Here is a 24,557-nt window from a genome sequence, read left to right on the forward strand (position 1 = left end):
GATGAAACCCCAAGGTCCATGTGGAAGACCAAGGCACAGGTCAAGAATGGATGGGGAGACTTGAATTTGTGGTGGTGGGATGCTACTCCCTTTGTTAGTGGGGTCAGGATCCCCCCACCAGCTCCTGGTGCCCCTATGGGCAGTGACCACCCTCCAGCCCCATGGAGGACCCGGTGCCTATGCCCCAGCCAAGACAGGAATGAAAGCCACTGCTAAGAGACACATTTACGACCTTCCAAGAGGGAGCCCGCCGACAGCTTAACGACCTTTTTGTTTTTCAAGTAGTGGTTTTATATTTACGACCTGAAAGGGAAAGATGCAAGTAGGCAGACCATCATGGGGCTATCTGCTCCTTCTGCTCCTGACCCGCTGCTGCCCAACCCACATCCAAGCCGTTCCAGGAAGCCATAAAAAACGATTGCATTTCAGCTTTTTCCCCCTCCTTTCTCTCTCCCCACTAAAAACAAAAAGTAGCTTTTTTTTTTTTTTGGTGGTGGTAGTCATTTCTTTTTAATGTTCACCCCAAGGAAGAGCATCAAATATTAATGCGGGAAGCTTCAGAGAGATCACACCGGAAAACAGAGGCCCCATATGTTGTGGAGCATCCCAGTGGATGTGAGATCCCACCAGTTCATCTCCAAGGCCTGGCTCTTTAATGCCTGGGAAGGAAGGAGAAAGGAGGAGGCCAGAAGCTGGACTTTACGGGCATGAGAGATCACATTCCTGGGATATCAGCCCAGAGTTGGAGGAAGAAAAAAAGTCAAGGAAAAAAAAAGCAAAACCCACCACCCCTCCCTGGGATGCTGCACTGTTATTTGTAAGCTTAATAGTGAAAAGAGAGGGCAAAGCTCCCTGTTTTTTTTTTTTTCCCCCAGATCTCAGCATTAGAGCAGCACAGAAATGCCTTTGGGCTGCAAGAGCATTCCAGCCACCAGCAGGAAGATAAGCTTCTTCCTTTGCCTCCAGATTCCTTGGCAGAGAGGAGACACATGGGGTTTAATTGCATACAGAGATGCCACAGCCGGGACACAAACACGATAAGAGCTTTTGTCCGGTTGCGGGCTCACGCAAATGATAAAGCCCCTGCCCTATAACTCATAAAACTCAGAGGGCACCTTGGCCAAGCCCAGCTTGAGGAGTCGGTGGGGGACGTGCAAAGCCAAGACATGCAATGCAAGGGGCTGGCGGGGGCCGCGGAAGGTCAAGACATGCAATGCAACATCTGGTAGGGGAAGCGTGCAACATGGCAATGTCCCACGCGACACAGTGCTTGCTGCACCATTGCACATGATGTTGGACATACACGTCCGCCTTTCCAGGGGAGGAGAGCACCATTGCGTGCTTGGTGGCGGCATCCTTGTGCCAAAACCTCATGCGGCCGTGGACGGGAGGCAAAGTGCTGTGCTGTGCTGGGAGGCAACTTCTTGCTGAGCAAAGGTGGGAAGCAACGAACCAAGCTGCTGAGCTGCTGAGCTCAGACCATCTTCTCCCTTCTCCCCTTAACCCTCTCCATCCCCACAAAGCCCTGTCTGCAGCTCCTCACCAGCAGCCACGAGGCCACAGGAGCATGCAAAAAAAAAAAACCAACAACAAAAAACCTTTCGAGCGGGGTTAACAGCTTCCTAAGCGCAGTGGTGGTGTTCAGCGAGGTCCGGGGGGCTGCGGGGTGTGGAGTCGAGGGAGCAGTGGGGCAGGGCTGGCAGCAGCCCCCTCTCCTCCACTCCCCTGCCCTCTTTATCTGCTGCCTGGGGCTCTGCCCCGGCGCCTGCTGATAATCAGGGAGCGCATTTGAAACACCGGCGCCAGACAGGATCCTTATCTCCTCCCGAAGAGGAATGTGGGATGGGGGCAGGCCCTGCAACAGCTCGGGGAGGGGGGAGAAACCCCCTCACCATGCCCCCTGCACACACTCAGCAGGAGCAGGGAAGGGGAGGGAGGCAGGGACCCCTCCGGGGTAGGTGACCGCGGCTCGGTCTGCTTGCACGGAGCCACGTTTCCAGCTGAGCCGCCAGCACTCGCTCCCGGGGCGGCCGGAGGAGTCGGAAGCAGCCACTGCCTTGCACAGGGGCCGTGTAATTATCCCGGGGATAATTGCTCTGCTTAATTTCCCCATAAAGTCAAGCCCTGGGTAGGCCGGCTCCAAAAAAAGCTGAGCGAGGAGCCGGGGCCAGGCTGATCCCACTGGGAAAAGCCCAGGGCATGGGCCTGCGGGACGTGAGGCGACAGCCCGGGAGAGCCACGTTTCCCCACCCTGGCTTGCAGGCAGCTCTCCCTCCCCTCCCGCCCATGAAGATGCAGGGTGAGGGCTGTGAGCCATCCCCAAAAAGGCCCAAGACCTTCAGGGCTCAGCGTGTGGACCCTCCGGGACAGCAGCAGCCTTTAGGGTGGGAGGGAGAGGAGGACTGGCCTCCCAGAGCCTTCCTCCCCTTGCGAGGAGGGCGACAGGCTCTGCTCAGACACTGGTGCTAGAGCTGCCCGGGGGCTGATCTCCATTACCAACAGGACCGACAGGAACTTCAAGCAGCCTAATAACAGCAGGGGGGGAAGGAGAGGAGGCGAAAGCCAAGCTGCTGGCTTTCCTCCCGCCTGCTGCCAGGCAGGACGGGAGCCATGGCTCCAGCCCGGCGCTCCCTCCCAGTACGAGGGCTGGATGCTCTAACACCCAAAAAGAGCTTCAAGTGGTTATTTTTGCAATTAGGAACCCAGACCTTTCCCCTCAGTGGCTGGAAAGCATCACACCAGCACCTGCAGTGAAGTTGTACTCGCACAGTGCTGTAGGTACGTGGCTGCCACGGGCAGCTGAGTCCCAGCACCCCTCGGCTTCATCCCTGCCAGGGGTTTCATGGGCATCCACCCAAGAAGGACTCTGTTGATGCCATCAGAGCTCCAAGGAATCTGCATCCAATTAAAGGCATATTTAAAAAAATAATCATAAGGGGCTAATGAAGTTTAGAAGCTGCCGACACCAGCCATATGCCTCAAATATGCACGGTACAGTTGGTGCCTAGGTAATGCAACTGCAGGTATCAGCTCGCCTAATTAGCTACCAGAAGAAAGTCTAATTTAAAACAAAGCTCTTATTTTATTTATTTGCTGACAGTAGCAGAGCAATTCCCTCCAGCATGATGTGAAAGCAAACACACTGTCCTCAAAATAAACCACCACGGGCTTTTTAATTTTATCCTTCAACAAGTGTTCCCTGGTTAGTCGGGGGGGAGGGGGGGGGGGGGGGACGGGACACAAAACCCCACACTCTGGGGAGCACCAACCTGCAGCTCCCATTAGCATTACAGAGGGCTTGCAAATACAGCTTCCTACTTGTCACCTCCCTGCCATAGAAAAAAAGCAAGCGCACACACCACCAGAGCTTCTCCGCTGTGCCAGGGAAGGCAGGGAAACTGCCTTTAATAAGTTGTCCATAAGAAAATGTGTGTCCCCCCCTCCACTGTCATCGTTTGGGATGATGAAAGGAGCTTGGCGCATCCCAGCCCCCTCACTGCCATCACCCTGCAGATGCCCATAAAACAGGGCTGCTGCTTGCTAGAGGCACAAGCAGCAACACAAGTTGGCATGAGACTCCAGACCTCTGCGGCGGGGTATAGGTCATCCTCCCAAACTAAGAGACTCCTGATAGTCCCCATCCCTTCCCCACCTTTGCTTTAAGATTCATCCAGAGGCAAACATGGGGGAAAGAAGTCCCTAGAAGCAGGGAAAGACTACAGGGCTGCTGTGATTTTATTTAGTATCTTTATTTATTGAAGTGCTTTAAATACATATGGATTGACTCTCTCAACTCTGGCTATTACAGCTTGAAAGGGGAGCTGCAGGCTCTTTAATGCACACAAGGCTGCTTCCGTAGATGCTCAGTATCCAATGCTATGCAGGACCTCCTCCTGCCTACCAAACTGTGACTGGGACCGCTGTATCACCCTCCCCATAGGGGCAGGAGGCTGGCACAATCCCCCACCACATGTGTTAGCTCTTGAGTGCCATGGTTTTGGGCAGGGGTCGCTCCAGAAGTGGCACATCCTCACTTTGGCTGGGCAAAGCTGCCACAAATGCCCACTCTGACACCATTTTAAGCCACAAATCCCTCCAGCCACCCAGGCACATCCCAATGGGTGGTCGACACATTCATTTATCACTGAGCAAATGACCCACTGACCCACACCCCACACGCAGTGGGTCCTGGGGAGGCTCTCCTCAATCCCAGCACTGCAACCGTATCCCACCAGCAAGACCCAGGAGCAGGGTGGGAAGGGAGTGGCAAGATGCCAGCTTGGGGAAAAACCCTTCTCTGCTGGGCATTGCACTTCTCTCGCAGCTGGGTGCCAAGCCCCATCACAAGCCTGTTCAAGGGATGCTTCAGCATCTCTCCTCTTGGAAAATCCAGTGTCCTGGTGCCTACACCACTCCCCCTTTACACCATCCACATAAAACCATCACGCCTCTCCACCACCCTCACTCATCGCCACATCCAGTATCAGGCCACCAGCTCCACAGCCCACCAAGACAAACCCTTCATCCTTCCCCTGCCACCTTCTTCGTACAGTCCAAGCTCATCCAAATAATCAGAGATTTATTCCTTCCTAACAGCACGTCCTGCCACCCATTTATGAATTTATGAAAGTGGGGAGAGGCATCACAAGCCTTTATGGACAACGCTGGCTAGGATGTGCATTTTTCTTTCCAGTGATGAAAGTAATTCCATTCAGTTAAGGAGTAAGTAAAAATCACACTATTCTTAGGCAGCTGGGAAAGAAGAGGAAAATCTATTGCAGCGACCCTGAACAGGCACTTCCCCAGGGCTTTGAGGCAGAAAACTTATCAGACACCGTACTGATAACATATTCAGGCTGAACCATAAGTCTTCAGCACATAAAAGGTATTCCTAACTGCAAACTGAATGAGCAGGGGGGAAATAAGGTTAAAAAACCCACAGAGGCCAAAGGCTGGGGGGTGGCAGCAGGTCTGGGGCTTGTCTGTGGGTCAGGCAGCATCCCTGGCACACATTCCCAGGGGATAAGGAGAAGATGCTGATGCTGTGCACCCATCTCCTGCCACCAAGACATCCAGGGAAAGTTTGTCTTCTCTGTGTTCAAAGCTGCAGAGAAGTGGGGAAAAAAAATCAGCATCCACACCACTACCAGGCTGATGAAAGGTTTCTCCCCCCCAGGCCAGTGTCATCCTCAATCATCGGGCCACCATCCTCAATCATCCCCAACAATGTGTTTGCTCATTATGGCCCCATTTACCTCCCCCTGCTATGTCCCCATCCCAATACCCGTCTTACAACACCTTCTGCCCCAAACATGCTCCTTTTCTTCCTTGTAACTCCAAACCAACTCTTTGTCCCGGGCACAAAGAGCCATGCGGGTTTCCGCTGCGGGTTTCTCTCTGTGCCGGTTTCCCATCCTAAAGAACTGGATTTCCCATCCCACCCCTGTGATTTGTAGCTGCTTTTTAAGAAATAACTCTGCCAAAGTTTTCTCCACGCCTTGTATGATGGAGCTTACAGCACAACCTCAGAGGGGTCCACCTTCTCCTTAGCAATCGCCTGCTCTCCATTCACCTGTTAAATCCCATGAGGATTGCCCCAAGCTGGGGAAGCCAAGCGACACAAAACAAGCTGGAAACAAAACCCCGTCCGACTTCCAAACCACCTTAGAAAGGCAAGGAGCGGCACGTGATGCAGCTGTATGGTAACCTGACCCACAGGAACCACATCCAAAAGGGAGGCTGTGCAGCTCCTGGCTGCCCCCCATGTCCTGCAGCTACCCACAGACCGAGTTAGTTATTCTTCTCGAAGGAAAAAAAATAAAAATCCACATTTGCCATGCCTTAGTACCCCCCATGCATGGATGACAAGCTTATGGCACGAGCAAGCAGCGACCACAGAGCTGCTTTTGCAAGCTTCAATTCCAACGCCTCAGGCTCAGTCTTCCAAGCAAACCCCAGGCTCCAGCCAAACTGCTCCCCGTTTCGAGGGGTGATGACCCCCTGACCAACAACCCACCAGCTCCACAGCACTGCTGTCCCTACAAACGTTGAAGGCCACCACCTTCCCTAAACCCGCAGCTCCGTGCCTCATCCAAGGTCCACCCACAGCACCATCTCCACCAGCCTGCACCCGCAGCAGGGTGCCAGATCCCAGCATCACCCAGCCCAAACCATCCCTCCCTCCAAGGCCGGTTTTCCAGGCAGAACAAGGATGGGAATTACTCAGGCAGTATGTGACATGACCACCAGAAGGAGGGCATTGCATTACTGGAGCTAAAACTGGATCCCAGTTTCTATTGTCTATTCTTTTGTAGTGATGGGAAGAAAGAGCTGCTGGTCTAATCAGGCCTCTTCTGGCTGGTTCACTGCTTTTAGGACCGACCAGGATAATGCAACATCGCTTTCATGTGGCAGCAGCAGCTTATAAACAATACTATTACACTGATACACCACTGAAATTAAAGCCCTGCTCTGAGTCTCAGTTGCTCCCGGAGGCAGCCTGCTTGCCTCGGACTTAATATCTTCTCCAACAGTCTGTAATACAGACTAAATTTCATTCTAAATAAGCACTCATGAAATTTAATTACTCCAAAAATAATGCCTAATACCTCTTTCTGAAAAGAAGAGTAATTCCTCCCAGCTTTTGCTAATGTTCTTTTAGCAAACGCTCTGCATTTCTTGTTTCACTTCTCTGTGTGCGCAGTTACAATTACAGCAGAGCAGCTCCAGATCACGATTCACCCCACAACCTGAAAGTCTTCTCTTCACTGATGCTTCTTCATAGCTTTATTTTACTTTTTTTTGTCCAGAATTATTGAGATTCCCCCCCCCACCCCCATAAAAATTCAGATTCTGAGCTCACCCATGCAGACAGATTGAGACTAAAACCTCCAGAGTGGATTAATTTGGCCAGAAATTATCTCAGCTGTGAAACATCACAAGGGGCAGTCACATTCTCAGCAGCTTCAAAATAGAGTTGTCAGGTTTTTTGTTTGTGTGGGTTTTTTTTTAAATTAAAAGGGATGCTATCTCTCTGCATTTGTGTTTTATCTGGAATAAACATCCTGGTCCTGGAAGAAAACACGCTTTTGCTTTCCTAATTCCAGGTTCTCATTTTCACCACCTTCTTGAGAACCTCTTCATGGTTTCTGAAGCCGCCTTCTGCACTGCATTAAGAGACCGTCTCTGCAAATAACATGGTTTAAAACCCAGGGAACTCTGCAATAGGACAAGGACTCATTTCACCTCCCAAGTGACCCGACCCCGGAGCAGCCCTTCCCCAGGCTCAGCACCTCTTGGCTTAAAGCATCTCCTGGACAGCTCGGCTGGGACAAGCCAGGAGGCCACCCTGCCAGTGAAGCAAGGGCCAGGTTTATTACAGCACTTGTCTAGGGACAAATGCCAGCCATATCAAACCCCACAGAGACCCTCAGGACCTGCAGAAGCAGCTGGTACCATGTCAACAGGAAGATGCTCTTTTCCCCCATCTTTCCCCTTGGTGCTGTTTTCAGAGCTGCTCCCCAAAAATGTGAAAAGCCAAAGCTGCAGAATACCATTGACCCAAAGGTCTACGATAATCCAAACTCCTCCAGGCTTTAGACCCCGCAGTTTACATAAATGCCTTTAACTCCTTTTTTTTTTTTTTTCCCTTACACACACTGGCAGAGGAAGTCCCGAGAAACTCTGCCACATCCAACACACCTAGCAATCTCACCACAGAGCCTCTTCCAAAGCATGTGCCTATGCTACAAGGAAGCCCACCCTTCCCTCCCTCTCTCCCTGGCTGACCCAGGTGTAGGATGCTCTCCTCCTGCTTCCCCTTCAGCCACTCAACCATCATTAGTGAAGGACCATTTCCTTCTGCAACAATTAAAGGTCATCAGCCAAAAACTGTCTTTTGCCATGACCTGAAGGCATCCTTCAGTGCTTCCCTCACCCTCTGCCTAAGGTTTTTCCAACATTTTTCTCAGTCCTTCATGTATTTTGAGGTACCCCATCTCGGCTCAAGCTACGCAGTCCCACAAGCGGCAGAACAAAACCTGCTTTCCTATAGATGTGCTACTCAAAATACTCACACCCACATGGCGTTTGTGTTCCCCAATGGTAGGCGGCAAGTGTTATGCTGTTGGTTTTTTTAGTGGGATATTAATAGATCCCCCTCACTGGCCGACCAGCTTGCCTAGATAAAAACTTTGTTGCTAATTTCCTAATCAGGCAGGCACTTAATTGCGAGACGTCTACTTGCGAGTCAAAGAGGGGGAGGGCTGCAGACACACAAACAGCATGACTGCAAAAAAAAAAAAAAATCTGGATTTTTTTAGGAAACCAAGCTAAAATAAGAAATCTGCCCCAAACAAACAAAACAAAAAAACCCCAAACAAATAAGCCAGACAGCCAAAAGATAAATCCATCAGGATTTTTGGTGTCTTAGGCACAGGAGCATGGGCCAAGGAGATGCTGTGCCCTGCGGTCCCTTCTGCAGAGGGGCTGGAGCCCGCGGCTCTTCCCAGGGGGGCACGGCAATGCCTCTCTCCTCCCGTGTCCCATATATATAGCACAGTCCCCATGGGCTGTGAGCAGATGGTTACCAAGCTGACAGGTTGCAAACAGCTCTGTAGAGCCAGTCAGGGAATCAGATATTGTCTCCATGCCTTTAGTTTTGGAAGCAAAAGATGTCTCGCAGCTAAAAAAGTTTGCTGTGGGACCTCGCCACTTCCCCTATTTTCGGATTTCTTTTTAAAAGCACTTCAATCCAGCTCACATTACTTAGGTCTGAAGCCTAGACAGCTCTCAGGGCTGCCTGCACATAACTTTTTCCACTCCGAGAAGGGAAAATGGATCTTTTAATCTGACTCCTCTCTGTAGCTGGAAGGAGAACGCAAGGACAGCCATGGTGCATGGCACAACATCAACCTTGCTTTTCCAGTGAGCTGCAGGCACTCCCTTCCCTGCAAAAAGTTTCTTCCCTTGACTTCCTATCAAACTTGTAAACGCCATGAACTCAGGGCAACCCGGAGAAGCTTCTTCCCAGCATCCCTGCCATTTATTCATAGGAGCCTGAAGGGCCTGGGAACAGTCCTGGACCCCAACCCCAGCCCTCAATACACGGGACAGCAGTGACACCGCAGAGTGCCAGGCAGGGACCCAAGTCATCTTTTAGGGTGGGTTTATTTTTTTAAAAGCATCCTTCGGTAGGCCACGCTGGGTACCCGCCCACACCTACCGGGATGCAAAGCGCAGCCAAACTGCAGGACTCCGGCTTCTTTTGCTTCCCCGCTGGTTTTAGCTCTGCAACTTGACCCTCGCAGAAACATATGGTTTGCATTCTCCCCCCTATACTTCCCATAGACTTGCACACGCTCTCCTTCCCCCGCCTCCCATAGGCACACAAATCCAAGCCCTTTTTTCTTTAAGCGAGAAATCGTGTCACTCTAAGGGAAGGAGTCCCTCCCCGTCACTCTCTAAAGGAAGGAGATGGGCACAAGCAGACAGAGAAGTTGTAGTAAAACCCCTCGGCCGAGACCGCTAAGTGGGCTTTGCTATTTCATGCAGGGGTCATTAACAGCCCGGCCGGATCTGCTGCATCCCCTTATAGCCAGTCCATAAATACTAATGAAAACAGAGCCAGCATGTCATTGGGATACAGAGACGGAAAGGGGGAGGCAGCAAGCACGTGCACAACAAAAACTCGCTCTGCAAGCAGAGCTTCGCCTTCCCCAGCTGGCCAGGGACCACCGAAAAGCCACCCTGCTCAAGCCTCCAACCTCATCCCTCTCCACTAGTAGGAGAAGACAGAAACAGCAGCAAGCCCTTAGGACGCGGGGACAAACTGGTACAGTGATACCAAGGCACTGCGGGGTGCCGGTGGTCAGAGGATGCTCGAAGGGCAGGCACCGGCCGTCAACGGGGTTAAGCAGCAACTTTGCCTCCTCTCCCCCCCCCCATGTACAAAAATCATCTTTCTTTTCCTGTTAGGCAGTTTACATCTAATTTTCTGCTTCATCCGGCAGCTGGGCTTTTCCCTGCAAAGAGACAACGGCAGCCTAAGCCAGTTTTTGTTCGGCCCAGAGGACTGATCCAGCAGGAAACGGCAAGAGGGATTTTTACGGAGCATTACTTTGCCTTACTGACAAGCAAGGCGTTGCCTTCCCCCAGCCCGCGTTGCGGGATGAAGTTAAAAATTCATGAGGGCCTCGCACCCACTTCTTTTTTCTAGTGTCCTTAAAGCACTGCACTCGAGAGGAGCCTCGCAGAGCCTGGGAGGGCTGTGGGATGGATGGATGGATGGATGCCCCTGGCCAAAACAGCGCAGGCTGTGATAGAAACCAGAAGCCTTGCGGTCTGCGAGCCCGACTGCCTTTGCAAAGCATACCGAGCATTGCTGGCGCGCCTGCGTACCCCACACCATCCTCCCGGCCACGGACAACGAATGCTGCGGCAAAAAACCCGAAGATCCTCCTAATTTATATATTTTCAGCTGCACGGGACCAGCAAGCCTGACAGTTTCTTGGAGCCAAGGTCACCACGAATACCTCTTAGCAGGTATTATAAAAGCACACTTAAAAAAAAAAATAATCTATTTTTGACCTGTTGTGTTTTTAGGATTGGCATTACTCAAGGTTTTAGCTGGACAGATGAGGCCCTGCAGTAACCTGTGGCTTTCCCTGCCACTTACCCCCCGGGATACTTCCTGATCAGCTGGGACCCTGGTCTGCAGAGCCGGCGCGTGGGTTTTTCCATCCCCGGCAGGACCAGCCCCAACACGCCCCAGACTCCCGGGGTTTTGTTGCAAACTACAAAGGAACCTGCCCAATTTGCCCCGGTTTGCATAACCAGTTTATCCCAAGCATTTGTTTTAAAAACTCAACTCTTGTTAGTCACTGTTCAGCCCAAACAAAACCCAACCCTCTTTCCAGCTTTCGGATCTTGCTTTTCCAGCTTTGGGCAGCGCCAACATTTTTATCTTGGTGTATAAATTTCAGAGTCTGAAGTGTGTGCCTCGATACCTTGTTTTTTATATTTATGTATATAAAAAACAGGATAGCTGAAGCAGCCACGACCCAGGATAGGGATTAACCACGTGGCTGCAACTCCTTCAGTGCAAAGCTGGGATCCCTGAGCTACGGCACCACAGGATTTTAACGCGCAAAGCCTCCGCAGCCACACCTCCCAGCCTTGCCTGCTTCACCCAAGCACGGACTAGTCATTCACCAGTAGCAATTCATTTAGCATAGACATACATGAAAAAAAGAGGGACTGCAAAGGGGGAGAAAATAAAAGTTTTATAGCCCTTGGCAGCCTGCACCCTGGCTTCATCACACTCTGGACCCCAGTCACCCAAGCAGCTCTGTGCTGCACGGCCATGCAGCCAAATCCCCTCTCCTGAAACAAATCCTTTTACAGCCAATGCCGGAGCATGGAAGGAGGCATTTGCAGGGCTCTGACTGCAGAAAAGCAGCCAAAATGATGCGCGGTAGGCATCACACGTCCTCCAGGAAATCGTGCTTCCACAACCAAGTCAGGCATCTCCTCCTAAAGACCAGGGGAGGAGGAGATGAACCGCAGACCCAGGTGGAAATGCATGGGTGGAGATGGCAGGGGAGCCTGAATTGCCACCTCTTCTTCCTTCCAGCCCAAAGCATTAGCCTGCGGCCCCAGCAATGCTGACAGAGCCAGGTGTGCACCCAGCAGCAACACCATGTCACCAAGCGCTTGTCCCCAAAGCAGATAGATCAGTGCAACTCAGAGGAGACACTACAGAGCCACACAGGGATGCCACAGCCCTGACGGGGAGCTCCCGAGCACAGGGAACAGCTTACTTCCAGCCTAATGAAGGTTTTCAGCAATACTTGACCCGCTCTAGGAAGATATCCTCCAGTCAGGTCCCAGAAAATAGAAGGGACAGGACATTTAAGCTTCTCCAAGGTGGGCTGGAGGAGGAAACCCTTCAATAAGTCCAGTCTCCAATGCAGCGACCTAGACTGCTGATTACTTTTAACTGCTGTGTAATTGGACTTTGGAGCCATGCTTTCATTTTAAGCACGTCTCTACATTTCACATCTGTCTAGGGGGAAGGAAAAAAGCCTTCAAAATAATATTCCAGTGCAGGAACACCATAGCACCATCCAGCAACTGTAAAAACAGCCGCGCCAGGCGGGAAGGTGAGGGTACCCGCACCCCGAGCAGCATCCCCAGCCTGTTTGGGATAAACAGGGGTGGAGGGAGGCTGCTGGGATCCCACACCTGGGCAGCAGCCATCCGAAACGAGGCGATGGCCCCAGGCCAGACCACAGCAGACAGCATGGCCACATTGCAAGATCCACCCTCATGACCAGCACTAATTACTAGCTTCACTTGCAGGCCCTGCAAAGCCTTCAGAGATGCCCCTCCAGGTGAGGGTGGGGACACTTGCTTGGCTCCAAGGATGAAAAGCAAGCAGCAGACCGCGGGTTTTTTTGGTTGTTTTAAATAGCAACTACTTTCTGGCTGCTGGAAAACACCCTCCTTCTGTTCTTCAAGCCAACCCAAACAGATAGAGCCAATAACGCAGCCGGGTGATGGCGTAGGATGGCAAGGTCTCCATAGGGGATTAACAAGCACGCAGAGATCAGCCTCCAGAGCACGCAAGGGGGGGACGAGACCCCCTCAAGATGGCAGAGAGGCAGAGACGATCACGCCAGTGGAAGGAAGCTCCATTCATCCACCTCCACAAAACCCTCCGAAGCCCCGCTCCTCCGTCTCGATTGCTCACTCCTCCAAGTAGCGGTCACCATCATCCGAAGGAAGAACTACAGCTTCCCAGCACATCACATGAGTCCACAGGGAAACTGGACAGTCCGTGAAGCAAGGTCTTCTGCTGAGGACCTTCTTGGTGCCTTCAGCCACTGCTGGGTGGCTGTGCCCATGTGTGCCACTGGTCGTGGATAAGCCCAAAACCTCACAGCCTAGAAAGCATTGAGGACACCCCCTGACAGCCACTTCAGAAAGGAGGAGACAGCAACACTGCCTCCCAGGCGTGTCCCTTCTCCCATTTAAATCTGTCCCTAGGAGTTTGTGGGCTCTCTAACCTCCTGCCTAAGGAAAACTCCCACGCTATACAATGCAACACAACCCTTTTAATAGCCTCCCGCCTCCACAAGCCACCCAGCCAGGAAGCCTGGGTTTGTTTTACAACGTCTTGTCCCTCCAGCCTGCCACCGCCCCAGGAGATGCAGGTACACCGAGGAGCCTACCCAGAGGTGGACAGCCCATACTGCTCCTTGTTTAAGTCATGGAGGAGGACAGGTAGAGGCATTTAAATGCTGCCAACCAAGGAGGAAGCATGGCGAGAAGGGGGCAATTGGGGACAATTCCCAGGCCGGTGGCAGCTCCCAGGGAGAAGAGTTGCTCTGCAAAAGGGAAGAATCACAAAGCAACAGCAGGACAAAGTTGGGGTGGAGAAAAGCTTGCTCTCATCTCAGCTGCTCTCTCACCTCCCTGCCTGGTGCGAGCCTCCCCCTTGATGGCTTTGTATCGTTCAACAGCCACCGCATCCATCTCCATGCAACTTCAGTGGGGAGGGAAGCCCGGGGGGGAGAAGCATCATCGTGCCTTACAGCAGCACTCCCCATGCACCATCCTCAACGTGCTCAAACCCTCTTGTGCACATTTTACCTGCGCCTGAGTGCTATTTGGTTCAATATATCAAGTGGTGTGCTGAATCCATCCCCAGGGCAAGCCAGAGCATCCAAAACAATCCTGCACCCGCACACAGTGACATTGATACCAAGAGCATTTCTCCACCTCTACGGAAGTTTTGTGGGGGTCTCCCCCTGCCCCCCCCCCCTTTCTAGCACCCCACGCTATCCACTTGCACAGATCCTCTGGTCGAGGATGCTGCCCACAGCATCACTCCTGCAGAGCCCCAAAGCCCACCTGGGTGCCGGGCACTTGCCCTCAGAGGTCCTCGCCTCTCCTCCTGGGGTGGCCTCCGTTCGAGAGAAAGGCAGATGGATCTAATACGCATTAAACGTCTCAAAATGAGATTTTCCACGCTCTTTCAAAGGGAGACAATCCCTCAGCTTTCGCACTCAGCGCAGGCTTGTGAAGGCGGGGAGCCGGGGGCAGCAAAGGTTACTCAGGGGACCTTTATGGAAACCACACCAGTGGGACCCCCCAGAAGCATGAGAGATGCCAGGATCTGACTTTTGTGTCTGGCTCGATGAGGGTTTTGTAACGATTAGAAGGACAGCCCATGCTCACAGCCCTGAGTATTTGGGCAGGAAAGGGATTGCTCATGGTGCTAACAAGCCCTTTTCCTCCTCCTGGCTCTTAGGGGAATAAATGAGAGAGAAGTGAGGGCAGCTGTGCTATACATGTGTATATCCATGTATTAAGGATTGCTGCTGATCAGACTTGTGGGGCAAAGGGATGGAGGTGGAGACCCCCAAAGATGCTCTGCAAATCTATATAGGTCTTCCTCCCTACCTGAAGGGAATCACTCCCACAGGGAAAAGGACAGCCCAGACCCCAAATGCAAGCAGAGAAAAGCTTCAGAGTTTGAGGCTAGAGCTCTTCTCAGTTTGTTCCTTGTATAACTGGGTATATTAGTCTTTAATAAGTGTCTCAAGTTGCATAAAGAAAAAAAAGAATAAAATAAAATCACTGCCTTTAACTTAAAGGGGAAAAGACTGGCTCAAAACATCTGCTTTTCAGATCCTGAGGGATTATGCCAGTCCCATCCACCCAGACAGAGCCCTGTGTGGCAGGCAACAGGATGTGCCTCTTGATAAATATTTTGCCTGCACAAATCCGGCTCCAGGAGGAAGCCTTGTCTCATGGTCACAGCCCAGTTTTAGGGCTCCTGTGCCGCTGCCACACCTGCCTCACAGCCTGCCATCCCCACGCACATGCCCCAGGTGGCCCTACAGCCACCCCCAGGGCTTGGGACCTGCAAATTCCTCCTCCTCCTAGCAAAGAGCAAGGTCAGCAATGTATTACCTGGAGAAGGGACGTTTCCCAGCACCTGAACAAGTGAGTGCTTGGCCATCAATCCCCTCTGGAGAGGGGCTGAGGGCTGAAGCAGGAGGAGGGAAGACACAGTGGCCTCGGTGGATGCTCCAGGCAGGCAGGCAAGGCAAGGGACCCTGCAGAGCCCAGGCCCGTGGGCTGAGGAAAGATGGGAAGCAGAGTCCACACCAAAGACAAAAACACTTTCTTCCTCTTGAGCTGTAAGACACCCTGCCTGCTGCTGAGCATCATGGTGGCACGTGGCTTGCTTTGCTTGCATGCTTTTTTCCCCTCCCCCACCTGAATTTCTCCATGGAGCCCAACACTGAGAAACACAGGGAGCCAAACTTGTCATCACGATCCCTTTACCAGATTTACCCCGAGGTACACTCCCAACCACCAAGAGTCTGGGTTAAGGCTTGCAGCTTCAACACCCCCGCAAGTTACAGCAGGTAGCAGTGCCTGGACCCCCAGTTTCAGGATGAGGACCAGGACCCACCACCCTGGCCATTTCATTACAAACCTAGCCCAGATACAACACACCCGTGGGGGTCCAGGGCAGCTCACTGCAATGGGGAACAGCCCCCCCAAAGGCTGAGCTGAGCCAGCAGGTCTGGGAGAAGCCACCAAAGGCAGCAGGGAGCAGAAGAGACCCGAGCAGGGCCGTGCCGGGCTGCAGCGGGGAGGGACTTGCAGGAGATTAAAGGCAGCGTGCAGAACACGCTGGAGCAAGCCCCGTGCTAAATAATTCCTGCTTCCCTTCCCTTTCCTCGTTTTCGAGTGTGGCTTCGCCCAGCCTTTCCCAGCCTGGCTCGCGTTTGATCTTGGGGCTCGCTCTGCCTTTCCCTCGCCTCCAACCAGCCAGCGCAACCCAGAGGTGCCTTGCTACGACCCGCCGAGCTGCCCCAGCCCCATCAAAAAAGCAGCCCCTACATGAAAAAGCAAATAGCAAAGGGAAAGGAAAAAAAAAAAAAATCCCTTAAAAATCCAAGCTCAGCAAACATGTGGGTGCTACCAGCCCAGCCCAGCGGTTTGGGAGGAGAGGGGATGGGGAACGGGCTCGGGAGGAGGAGACGGCAGCTCTTCCCCTCCACCAAGGAGCAGGTCCGGGGCTGCCAGCCCAGCGCATTCCTGCGCCGTGAGTCAGGCCTCCGAAAAACCAGGAGGCTTCAAAAATAATACTCCGTGCAGCCGGGATGCTTTGCTTGCCTTCTGGCTCCCCAGCCTCCCCCGTGCACACAGCCCTGTTTTTAGCGCTTTGCTCCCCAAAACTGATTTAAACCAAAACCCAGCTGGGACCCTCAAGAACAACAGCACCCTCCGTGCTGGGACCCCAGCATGAAGCTAAAAGGAAACCCATGCTCCAAAACTGCCTCGACAGTAAAAATTCAAGCGTCAGCCAAGCCTGCAGGGCTGCAGGGACAGCGAGATGGAGGATTTAGGGAGCGTTAGGGAGGGTGCCGCATTCGGCTAGGGGCCTCCAGGCTCCCACCAAGAGAGGTTCCTCAGAGGGTGGGTGTGAAACCAGACATCAGAGCAGCTTTATGGGGCTTTCTGCCTCTCCCAAGTCAAAGCTCTGCATTTCCCAGCCCTAGTGCAACCCCACTGCAGGTCAAACAGGATTTTTTCCAGTGCCCCAGCCTGATGTGAGGAGCCACATCACTCAAAAGCTACTGGTTCACCACTCCTGGGGCACCACAAAGGCTCTGCTTTGGGGGGAAAGCATCTCACACAACATTTCCTTTAGGTCCTGAGCTCTGGCAGGGCCAGATGACCCGAGCTCCTTTCACCCCAGGATGAACAGCAGGAGGAATGAGTCTTCATGCCACCAGACACAGACCTCCCGCCAGCATCCAAAGGGCCAGGGCTGTGTCAGCTCAGTGCCACCACGCTCTGACTCACAAGCAGGGGTGGCTTGCACAATACAACTGATTACAGCAAATTACAGCTCTGCATATTAAGGAAACCCAAAATCAGAGGCAGTGGGCCTTAAAAAGCCATGGCGGGGCTGACGGCAGCCAGCAAGCAGCTCAGGCATCCCTTGCACCCGTATTAATCTCCCCGCTTTCTAAGGCGAGATGCTGGGGGGATGGCAGGAGGAGGCAGAGGGAATGGGCTGGTGATTTATGCCCCCCCCCCCTCGCTCCGGCAAATGTTTTCACTTGCATTAGCATCGCTAAAGCCAGGAGGATATAAGTGAATAGGAAACAGCAGGAACCTGTGGCTTTATGGCACCAACATCTGCTGTAATGAACTCCTCACAGACTCCATACAGCCCCTTCCATCCTCACCTCGCAGCCCAGCGCTTCCTGCCGCCTCCCCGGCACCGGTCTGCAAGCCTGGCTTTTGCGGAGCAAAGCCCAGCTCACGGACTGTCCCGATAACCTACAGGGCTGGCAGGCTGATCCCACCAGCCCCAAACACTCTGGGAGGGACAAAGCCACAGGACTGAGGACTTGAAAGCACTGCTGCTGCTAGAAATGGAAGCAAAACCAAGCTCCTTGCATCATCCTTGCTTAACTGACCCAAAATACAGATTTACTTTTTTTTACTCCTGTATGGCTAGGACAGGGACAGAAAGGGAGCCAGTGTGCACAGCACCAAAAGGACCCACGGGACCTTACACAGGAGAGGAGATGAAGGACACAGCTGGATTCTCCAAGCTGCTTACTGGGTCAGCAGTGGTGCACTTTTGATTTCTAAAGACAAAATGCAATCTGGATTTCTCCCCTACCCCCCGCAACTACCACTTCCAAGAGATTCTGCCTTCTTTAAAGTATTATTTTTCCATTTCTCTTTTTTTTTTGTTGTTGTTTCATTATTTCATTCTGCCACTATTATGCACAAAGAGCACCCACTTCTAAGAGAGAGGGCTCCATAACCAAGAAGCTAAAGGAGAAGGAGACAAAAAGCCAGAGCAGATCCTTCCGCACACCGCTGTCCTCAAGCGAGCAAGCCTCCACTTCCTGCAAGGACAGGCTTTGCTGACGAGCAACAGGTCTTGGAGCGTCTCTCCCCTGGCCATCTGCTCGCAATGACAGCAGCAGGCAGCCTCCTGCCACCGATGCGCAGGAACCCACAACCCACGCCGGTGGGGGACAGCAGTGCCGATATCCCCCTCCCTCCCTCCCACCCTCCCTCCCCAGGTGTTTTCCTGATGGTGGTACAGCAGAGCAATGGAAGGACAGTCCTTCACCAGGATCACGCTGTCTGCAAACACCCTTGTCAGCTAAGCCCCCCTCCAGCATTAACCTCTGGATTTCAGCAGCCCTTCTGCAACCTCCGTGCAGCCAGCCTCGTGGGGAAAGGCCCTCAAGCAAGCTCAAAATTCTCGCACCAAGTTGTTTTCCTATTGCGAGTAGCACACACAAGCAGAACGAAGCACTGTGAGCAGCCCGGCAGGCAAAGCCCCAGGACTGGGAGAGCGGGGACACGGGTGGGAGCTGTGGTTCCCCCAGCAGCAGAGGAGAGCACAGCAGCAGTCCTGGGGACGAGTGGGCCAACTACTTCTGGGTTTCAAACCCCAATCCAAAACAACACTTCCCCCCCCCCTCCCCCCCCCGCAAAACCCAACACAAACAATATGTACATTCTCTGTTATTAAAAGAGAAAATTATGTTCTGGGTGATGTCTCTCCCTCCCCCCTTAAAACCAGGCAAAGATGGGGAAGGGAGCGGATTATCACTGGGGCTAAGCACCCGTCTCAGCTCCCTCCTCTGCATCATCACATGCAATCTCTACACTCCGGGAGAAACACTAATTATAGCTCTACAGCTAAAAACTTTATACACGTTTACATATGCCAGATTAACAGCATGCCTTTAGAAAGCTCCCCAGACTCAAACTGATCCAGCTTGGTCAGGTTTAACTAGTTTTTTCTTCTTCATTCCCTCGCTCCTGCCCAGTTTTATTTCAACCCCTGCATGAACTTGGTGCATGCAAAAATAAAGAGCACTGCACAGGACAGAGCCAGGTACGGGGGTCCTGTGCCACCAACCCAGCCGACATTCCCCCTCCCCAAGCATCCCCAGCAGCTCCAGGCTGCTTGGCCACAGCTAAACCCTGACCCACAGCAGCCTGGCTAATCCAGCCTTCCCACCCCCCTGCCATCCACAGCATCCCACGCCGCGCCGAGCCTCCGGGCCCCTCGCTGCTCACTCCCACGGCACGGGACCCTCCGGCACGCACCGTGCTGCTCCCAGCCAAGCGGGACACCAGTTGCCAGCTCTCAAAGCTCTCCCTTTCCAGCAAAGGGAGAGTTTCTTCTGGCTGGAAGATGCTGCTGCAGCAACGTCCAGGCCACTGAGTAAGTCAATAGTGCCATTTCTGTTTTCCATTTGCCGAAACACACTAGATCTTTGTGTGGCGGAGGCGGAAAAAATATTAATCTAATTAAACTCCCTCCCCAAAATTCCTCGTCACCTTAATTACGCTTCAGAAAAGAAGGCTCGGTTCATTTTCCTAGAAAATCAGCTTGTCAGGCGACTCTTAACTACTAACAAGACCGATCTGTGCGGCGCACAGCTTCACGACGTGTCCTCAAACCCTTGCCAGAAGCTGCGGGAAGCGAGCGATGGGCTCTCCTCCCAAGTTCCCACGGGGATGACGACCTTGCCCATCACTGGAGCCCCGATGGTTACGGTTATGGTCTCTTCCAACCACTAAAAGCCATCAAACTTTATAGGGCTCCACTTCTGAGCTCTACACTCGAGGACATCTTTTTATACCTGCAGGATTAACACCGGCACCTTTGCTTTGCCACCGCCGGAGGATGACAAAGGACAAAGTCCTGAGATGCAGAAGATGTTCAGGAGTTGGCGGGGGGTGGAGGGGAGAAATATAGCGGAAAGGCTGAATTTGATCACAGGAGTCCTAACGAGAGAGGGCAGCAGGAGAGACGCGCCTCTGGTGATTGTCTGTGGCAGGGATTACCAACGGAAGGGCTGGATTTAAGTGCATCTCAATCACAAGATTGGGTTGCGCACAGGAAACTTTGAAGGGCCATAGGAAAAGACCACTTAGCTGCCCGGCCATCAATAGCCCGGTTTATAAAAATGCAGATAAAAAAATACCCAGGCTGAATAATTACTTATTTGAGCCGCTGGGGAATCGCAGCCGGCGACACTACAAACAGGGCTGGGTTTGTTTTGCTTTTCCCAAGGAAAAAAAAAATAAAAATATAAAAGATAAGCAGGCGGCAGCGGCACGGCAGGGCGGGCGGGGAGCGGCGCTGCCAGCCCGCATCCCCCGGAGCATCCCCCGGCCCCGAGGGTAGCTCAGCTCCCCCCGCCCAAACTGCGCCCCCCTGCACACCCCTCAACCTTTACATTAAAGAAAACAAAAGAAGAAGGAAATAAATGCCCCAAGGGTGGAAACCCCCTCGAGCTACCCCTAAAAAAGGGGTAAACCGCAGCGAACTTTTTTTTGGAGGGGAGGCAGCCAGGGATGCTGCCCACCGCCCCCCCCCGCCCCGAAAAACTTCTGCCCCCTCCCCGGCCCCCCCTTACCTGCGGCGGCCAGCGCCCGGCAGAGCAGCAGCAGGAGGACGAGGGCGAGGACGAGGAGGGCGGCGGGGCGGCGGGGGACGGGCGGCGGCATGGCGGCGGGGCCGGGAGCGGAGCGGCGCGGCGCTGCCTGCCCGCCCGCCTCGCCACACTGCCGGGCTGCCCGGCGCCGAGCGGGGCGGAGCGGGGCGCGGCCCAGCGGGGCGGAGCGGGGCCGGCACCGCCCCGCGCCTGCCATGAGCTGCTCCCGGCCTCAGCCCCCCCCCCCCATCATCAGCATCGCCACCGCCTCCTGCCCCCATCCCGTGCAGCCGGGGGGGTACAAAGCCGAGCCAGGAGAGGGGCTGCGAGGCAGGCATGGAAAAACCACGTTAAAGACCAGCCGGCGGAGCCTGCCCTGCAGTGGGGGCGTGCGGGCACAAGGGGGAGCCCCGCAACGCGCTCGGCGCCGGGTCCCCCCCGGCCTCCTCCCCGCGCCCCAGCGGGGCACCGGTCCCCGGCCCCCGGCGCGGCGTGCCTCGCTGTGCCGGGTGAGGAGGCTTGCCTCGGGGAGCAGCACGGCGGCAAAAATACTTTAAGGCGTGAAGGGACGTGTTCTTTTGCTGCTAACGATGCGAGTGCCATAGGATCACGGAATGGACTATTACATCCCCCCCATCACGAACCGGGATTGAAACCCAGGCTGCAAAATGTACCCACAGGAGCATAAAAAACCCAGACGCGCACACACACAAGTAATAAAAAAATAAAATTCACACATTGGGGGAGGTATCCTGCCACTACCCCTCAGTACCTGTACATACCCCTTCTTACAAAGAATTGAAAGCAAACTTACAGGTTTGCAAACTTTGAGCGGTGGGGCTGCAGTTTTCCATACAGTAAGTCTCTCCTTAGGCTGGGTTTGAACCCACCCTACCTCCTCACTCACTGGAGGGGGAGCAAAAGGGCTCAGCAGTGCCCAGGAGAGGAGGCAACCCCAAGTTCAGCAAAGTTGCATTACAAGAGAGCAGCACTGCTTCTCATGCAGCGGCATCCATGCAAGGAGGGCTGCAAAGTACTGGGTGACAGCAAGAACCACTCCCTCCCACCAAGGAAGGAGGGCCTGCCATTGCTGCCTATAAATGGTTAAAATAGCATGGGAACTGCTAACTACTTTTAATTGCTGGCAGCTGCTCAGTTCCTCCGGGGTAGGGCAGTGGGGGTGAAAAAACCCTGGCAGGCAGGCGGTAATTACAGCCTGTGCCTCACCGCCAGCCCAGGGGAACCAGGGCTGTGGGTTTGGCACAGGCTCTCTCCAGGCCCAACGTGCTGCTCCAGCCATGGGTGTGCTCCTTGGCCCGAGCTCAGTTGTCACCTTCAGAGGGGCAGGGCAAACCCGAACAGGACAGAGAAGCTGGGGGAGGGCTTCTGCTGTTGAATCGGGGTGTTGCATGCAGACCATGGGGTTCTGCCTGGGGACGCAGGAGCGCCAAGGGTGGCCTTTGTGCTTGGGATGGGCATTTCGGGCATCACTCAAAACCAAAAATCCACCTTTGGAAGCCTTTCAGAGCTGTCATGAGCTCTCCTTGCTGCCCAGTTGTCTACTCTCACCTTTGCAGAGCACCCTCTCCTCCCAGCCTGGCTGCCCTTCGGCCAGTCCCATAGGTAACCCCAGCCAGACCCCAAAACAGGGGGTGCTCGTGCCACGCTGCTTGGGCCACCTGCGCATTGCTGGCAATACAGCTGCCTTGAGTGCTATCTCCAGCATCCCACACTCGGCTGCACTTCAGCCTGTATTTACAGAGCAGTGGGACGTGCCGGAAAAGGCTTAAAAGCAAAAAAAAAAAAAAATCTCATTTCCAGTTGCTGTTGACGGGGTGAAGCTGTAAAAGAAGAGCCTAGCTGGGCAGCGAGGAGGAGGGATGTGCCTGATACAGACCCAGGGGTGCTGGCATTGGAGAGGGGCTGGGGGTGAGAGGTCTGGGAAAATAAACCAGAAAAAAAGGCTATTTTCTGGCCAGATCAGGCCACGCGTTGGGCTCATGTGCAGTTCGTGGCAGTGTAACATAAGGGTGCATCGGCACTTGGCTCTGGCCCCACGTGCAGCCCCGAAGCCCAGGCACTTGCACCGGAGCTCAGTGACCGTTCGTGCAAGAGAGGGCTCTGTGCGTGGGCGGGTGTTTATTCTTTTATTAAATAACACCGATAACACTTGGGCATGTGTGTAAAGCACTTCGAGGGGCTATGAAGAATGGTTTGGTACCAGCGCAGGTATTTGTATTAATGAGTGGAAGAGCCGGCAGGCATTCAAAACGCCTGCTTTTGGAAGCAGAGTGCACATTTTGTATGGATTTTTTTGTAGAAATGAGTGAGAATGTGTGGGTTAAATCGGGTGGCGTTTAAGTCATTGTCTGGTATTCAAAATATGAATTAAAGCAATGCAAATTAATGGTTAGCCTACCACTATTTCGCAATTTTAGGAAAATATGACATGACGAACTATCATTAAGGCAAAGGGCTGTTTTTCCTCCCAGGTGTTTACATATTACCCCTCGTTTCCCTCTAATGGCCTGGTGTGCAGAGGTCAATCAAATCCCCAGCGCAGCGGGACCACTCCCAACAGCCGACTGGGAGGTGCGACGAGTTGCACAGGACTCAGCCGCCCAGCCACAGCAGGACTGGCAGGGCCCAGCCCTTGTCACCAGCCCTGGAGGAACGGTGGGTGATGGGGCCGGATGAAGCTGAGGGGAAATGGGCGGCACATGGGAAAGGGTCCGCACCACCCAGTTCCGGTATGGCTCAGGAGAGGGGCAGCATCAGAGGGGATCCCTGATTTTTGGCATTCTGCACCAGGCACAGGGAGGGACTGCTCCTGCTCAGGGATGCAGGAGTACCAGCAGTTCACATCCCACCGGTGATGCACACGGCATCTGAGCAGGGACTCTCCGACTCCTCTGGTGCATGTCTCAGGTTGGGCATTCAGGTCTCTAGCATAGCCGGGAGGGGGGCGGGCATTAAAGCGTTAAAAAAGATCGCAATCAGATGAATAATAAACAGAGGAAACTCCCAAAGTATAATCAGGAGGTGAGACAAAGACTCACTTGTTCAGACTTAGAGGTCACGGCGCCCTTCAGCTGTGATCGCACTGTCATGGGACGAGTGGGTACTTTTCTCACCCAAGCTTTAGAGGCAGAGAGGACCTTAGGTGAGCTGAAATGTCCTCTAAAAGTGCCTTTTTATTTCAGACGGTGACCATGCTCCTCACTAAACATCTCAGCTATCTGGGATAAGGCTGCACTGAGATGCCAAGACATCTTTATGGTATAAAGAGTTTTCTACTGGGGGGAAAGGATGATTTTTATTTTTTTTTAAAGAACATTTTCTCTGAAGCCCCCACATGCTATTTGCAGCTGTGGTCAGCTGGAAGGGCCACAGGCAGCTAAGTGCGGGGGTAGCCAGAGGTGCTTATCTGTTTGGGGGCTTGTAGGTCTTCAAGACAATTTGCATAGCATTATCCATAACTATGCTATCGGGCCAAACAGTCCCTCCAAACTAATTAGGCATTAGTAAGAAGAGAGCATCTGAAGACATGCACACAGGGGAAGACGAGGGGATATGTGGTAAAGCTACAGATAAAGTGGGGTCGAGATGCTGGGAAGGGCTTCCCTGGCAAGGAACAGCTGTGGCTGTACAGAGTTTTGCTTTCCCTGGGATGCTGCAGCCCAGACGCCCTGGCATCCGCTCCCCACTGCCTCACCCGCAGCAACAGGGGCCAAAGACGGAAAATTGCCCATTTCCAGCTCAGGGAAAGCAGCCGCCGCTGAAATCTGCCGGTCCTGCTGCCGCAGGAGGCTCGGCCGGCCCCTGCCACATCTCTTCTTGCTCCGCAAATAGCCGCTTCCCTCCTCCAGGAATCCAGCCAGGCTGAAATCCCGCTGCTTTTTTTAAAGAGAGGATTTTTCTAGGGAGCTTGTTGTTACCAAGAGAGCCCCAGCACAAAGTAAACACTGAGTTTAGCAGTGATTTTTTTTTTTCTTTTTTTTTCCCCCCTGCTACTGACAATTTCCACGCCTGTGTGCTTTGGGT

General features: G+C 53.3%; 1 protein-coding gene across 1 annotated transcript in view; it reads right to left on the reverse strand.

The window, feature by feature from the left end:
- UNC5B (unc-5 netrin receptor B) overlaps window positions 1-20,657 on the reverse strand; it is a 55,625-nt gene extending 34,968 nt beyond the window's left edge. The window contains exon 1 of the mRNA XM_075505380.1: window positions 20,496-20,657. Within this exon, the coding sequence (XP_075361495.1) occupies window positions 20,496-20,586 (91 nt within the window). The 5' untranslated portion in view covers window positions 20,587-20,657. The remainder of the gene's footprint in view (window positions 1-20,495) is intronic.
- Window positions 20,658-24,557: the final 3,900 nt, after the last annotated feature.

The sequence above is a fragment of the Mycteria americana genome, chromosome 6 (genome assembly GCF_035582795.1).
Source record: "Mycteria americana isolate JAX WOST 10 ecotype Jacksonville Zoo and Gardens chromosome 6, USCA_MyAme_1.0, whole genome shotgun sequence".
In the NCBI taxonomy this organism is placed as follows: Eukaryota; Metazoa; Chordata; class Aves; order Ciconiiformes; family Ciconiidae; genus Mycteria; species Mycteria americana.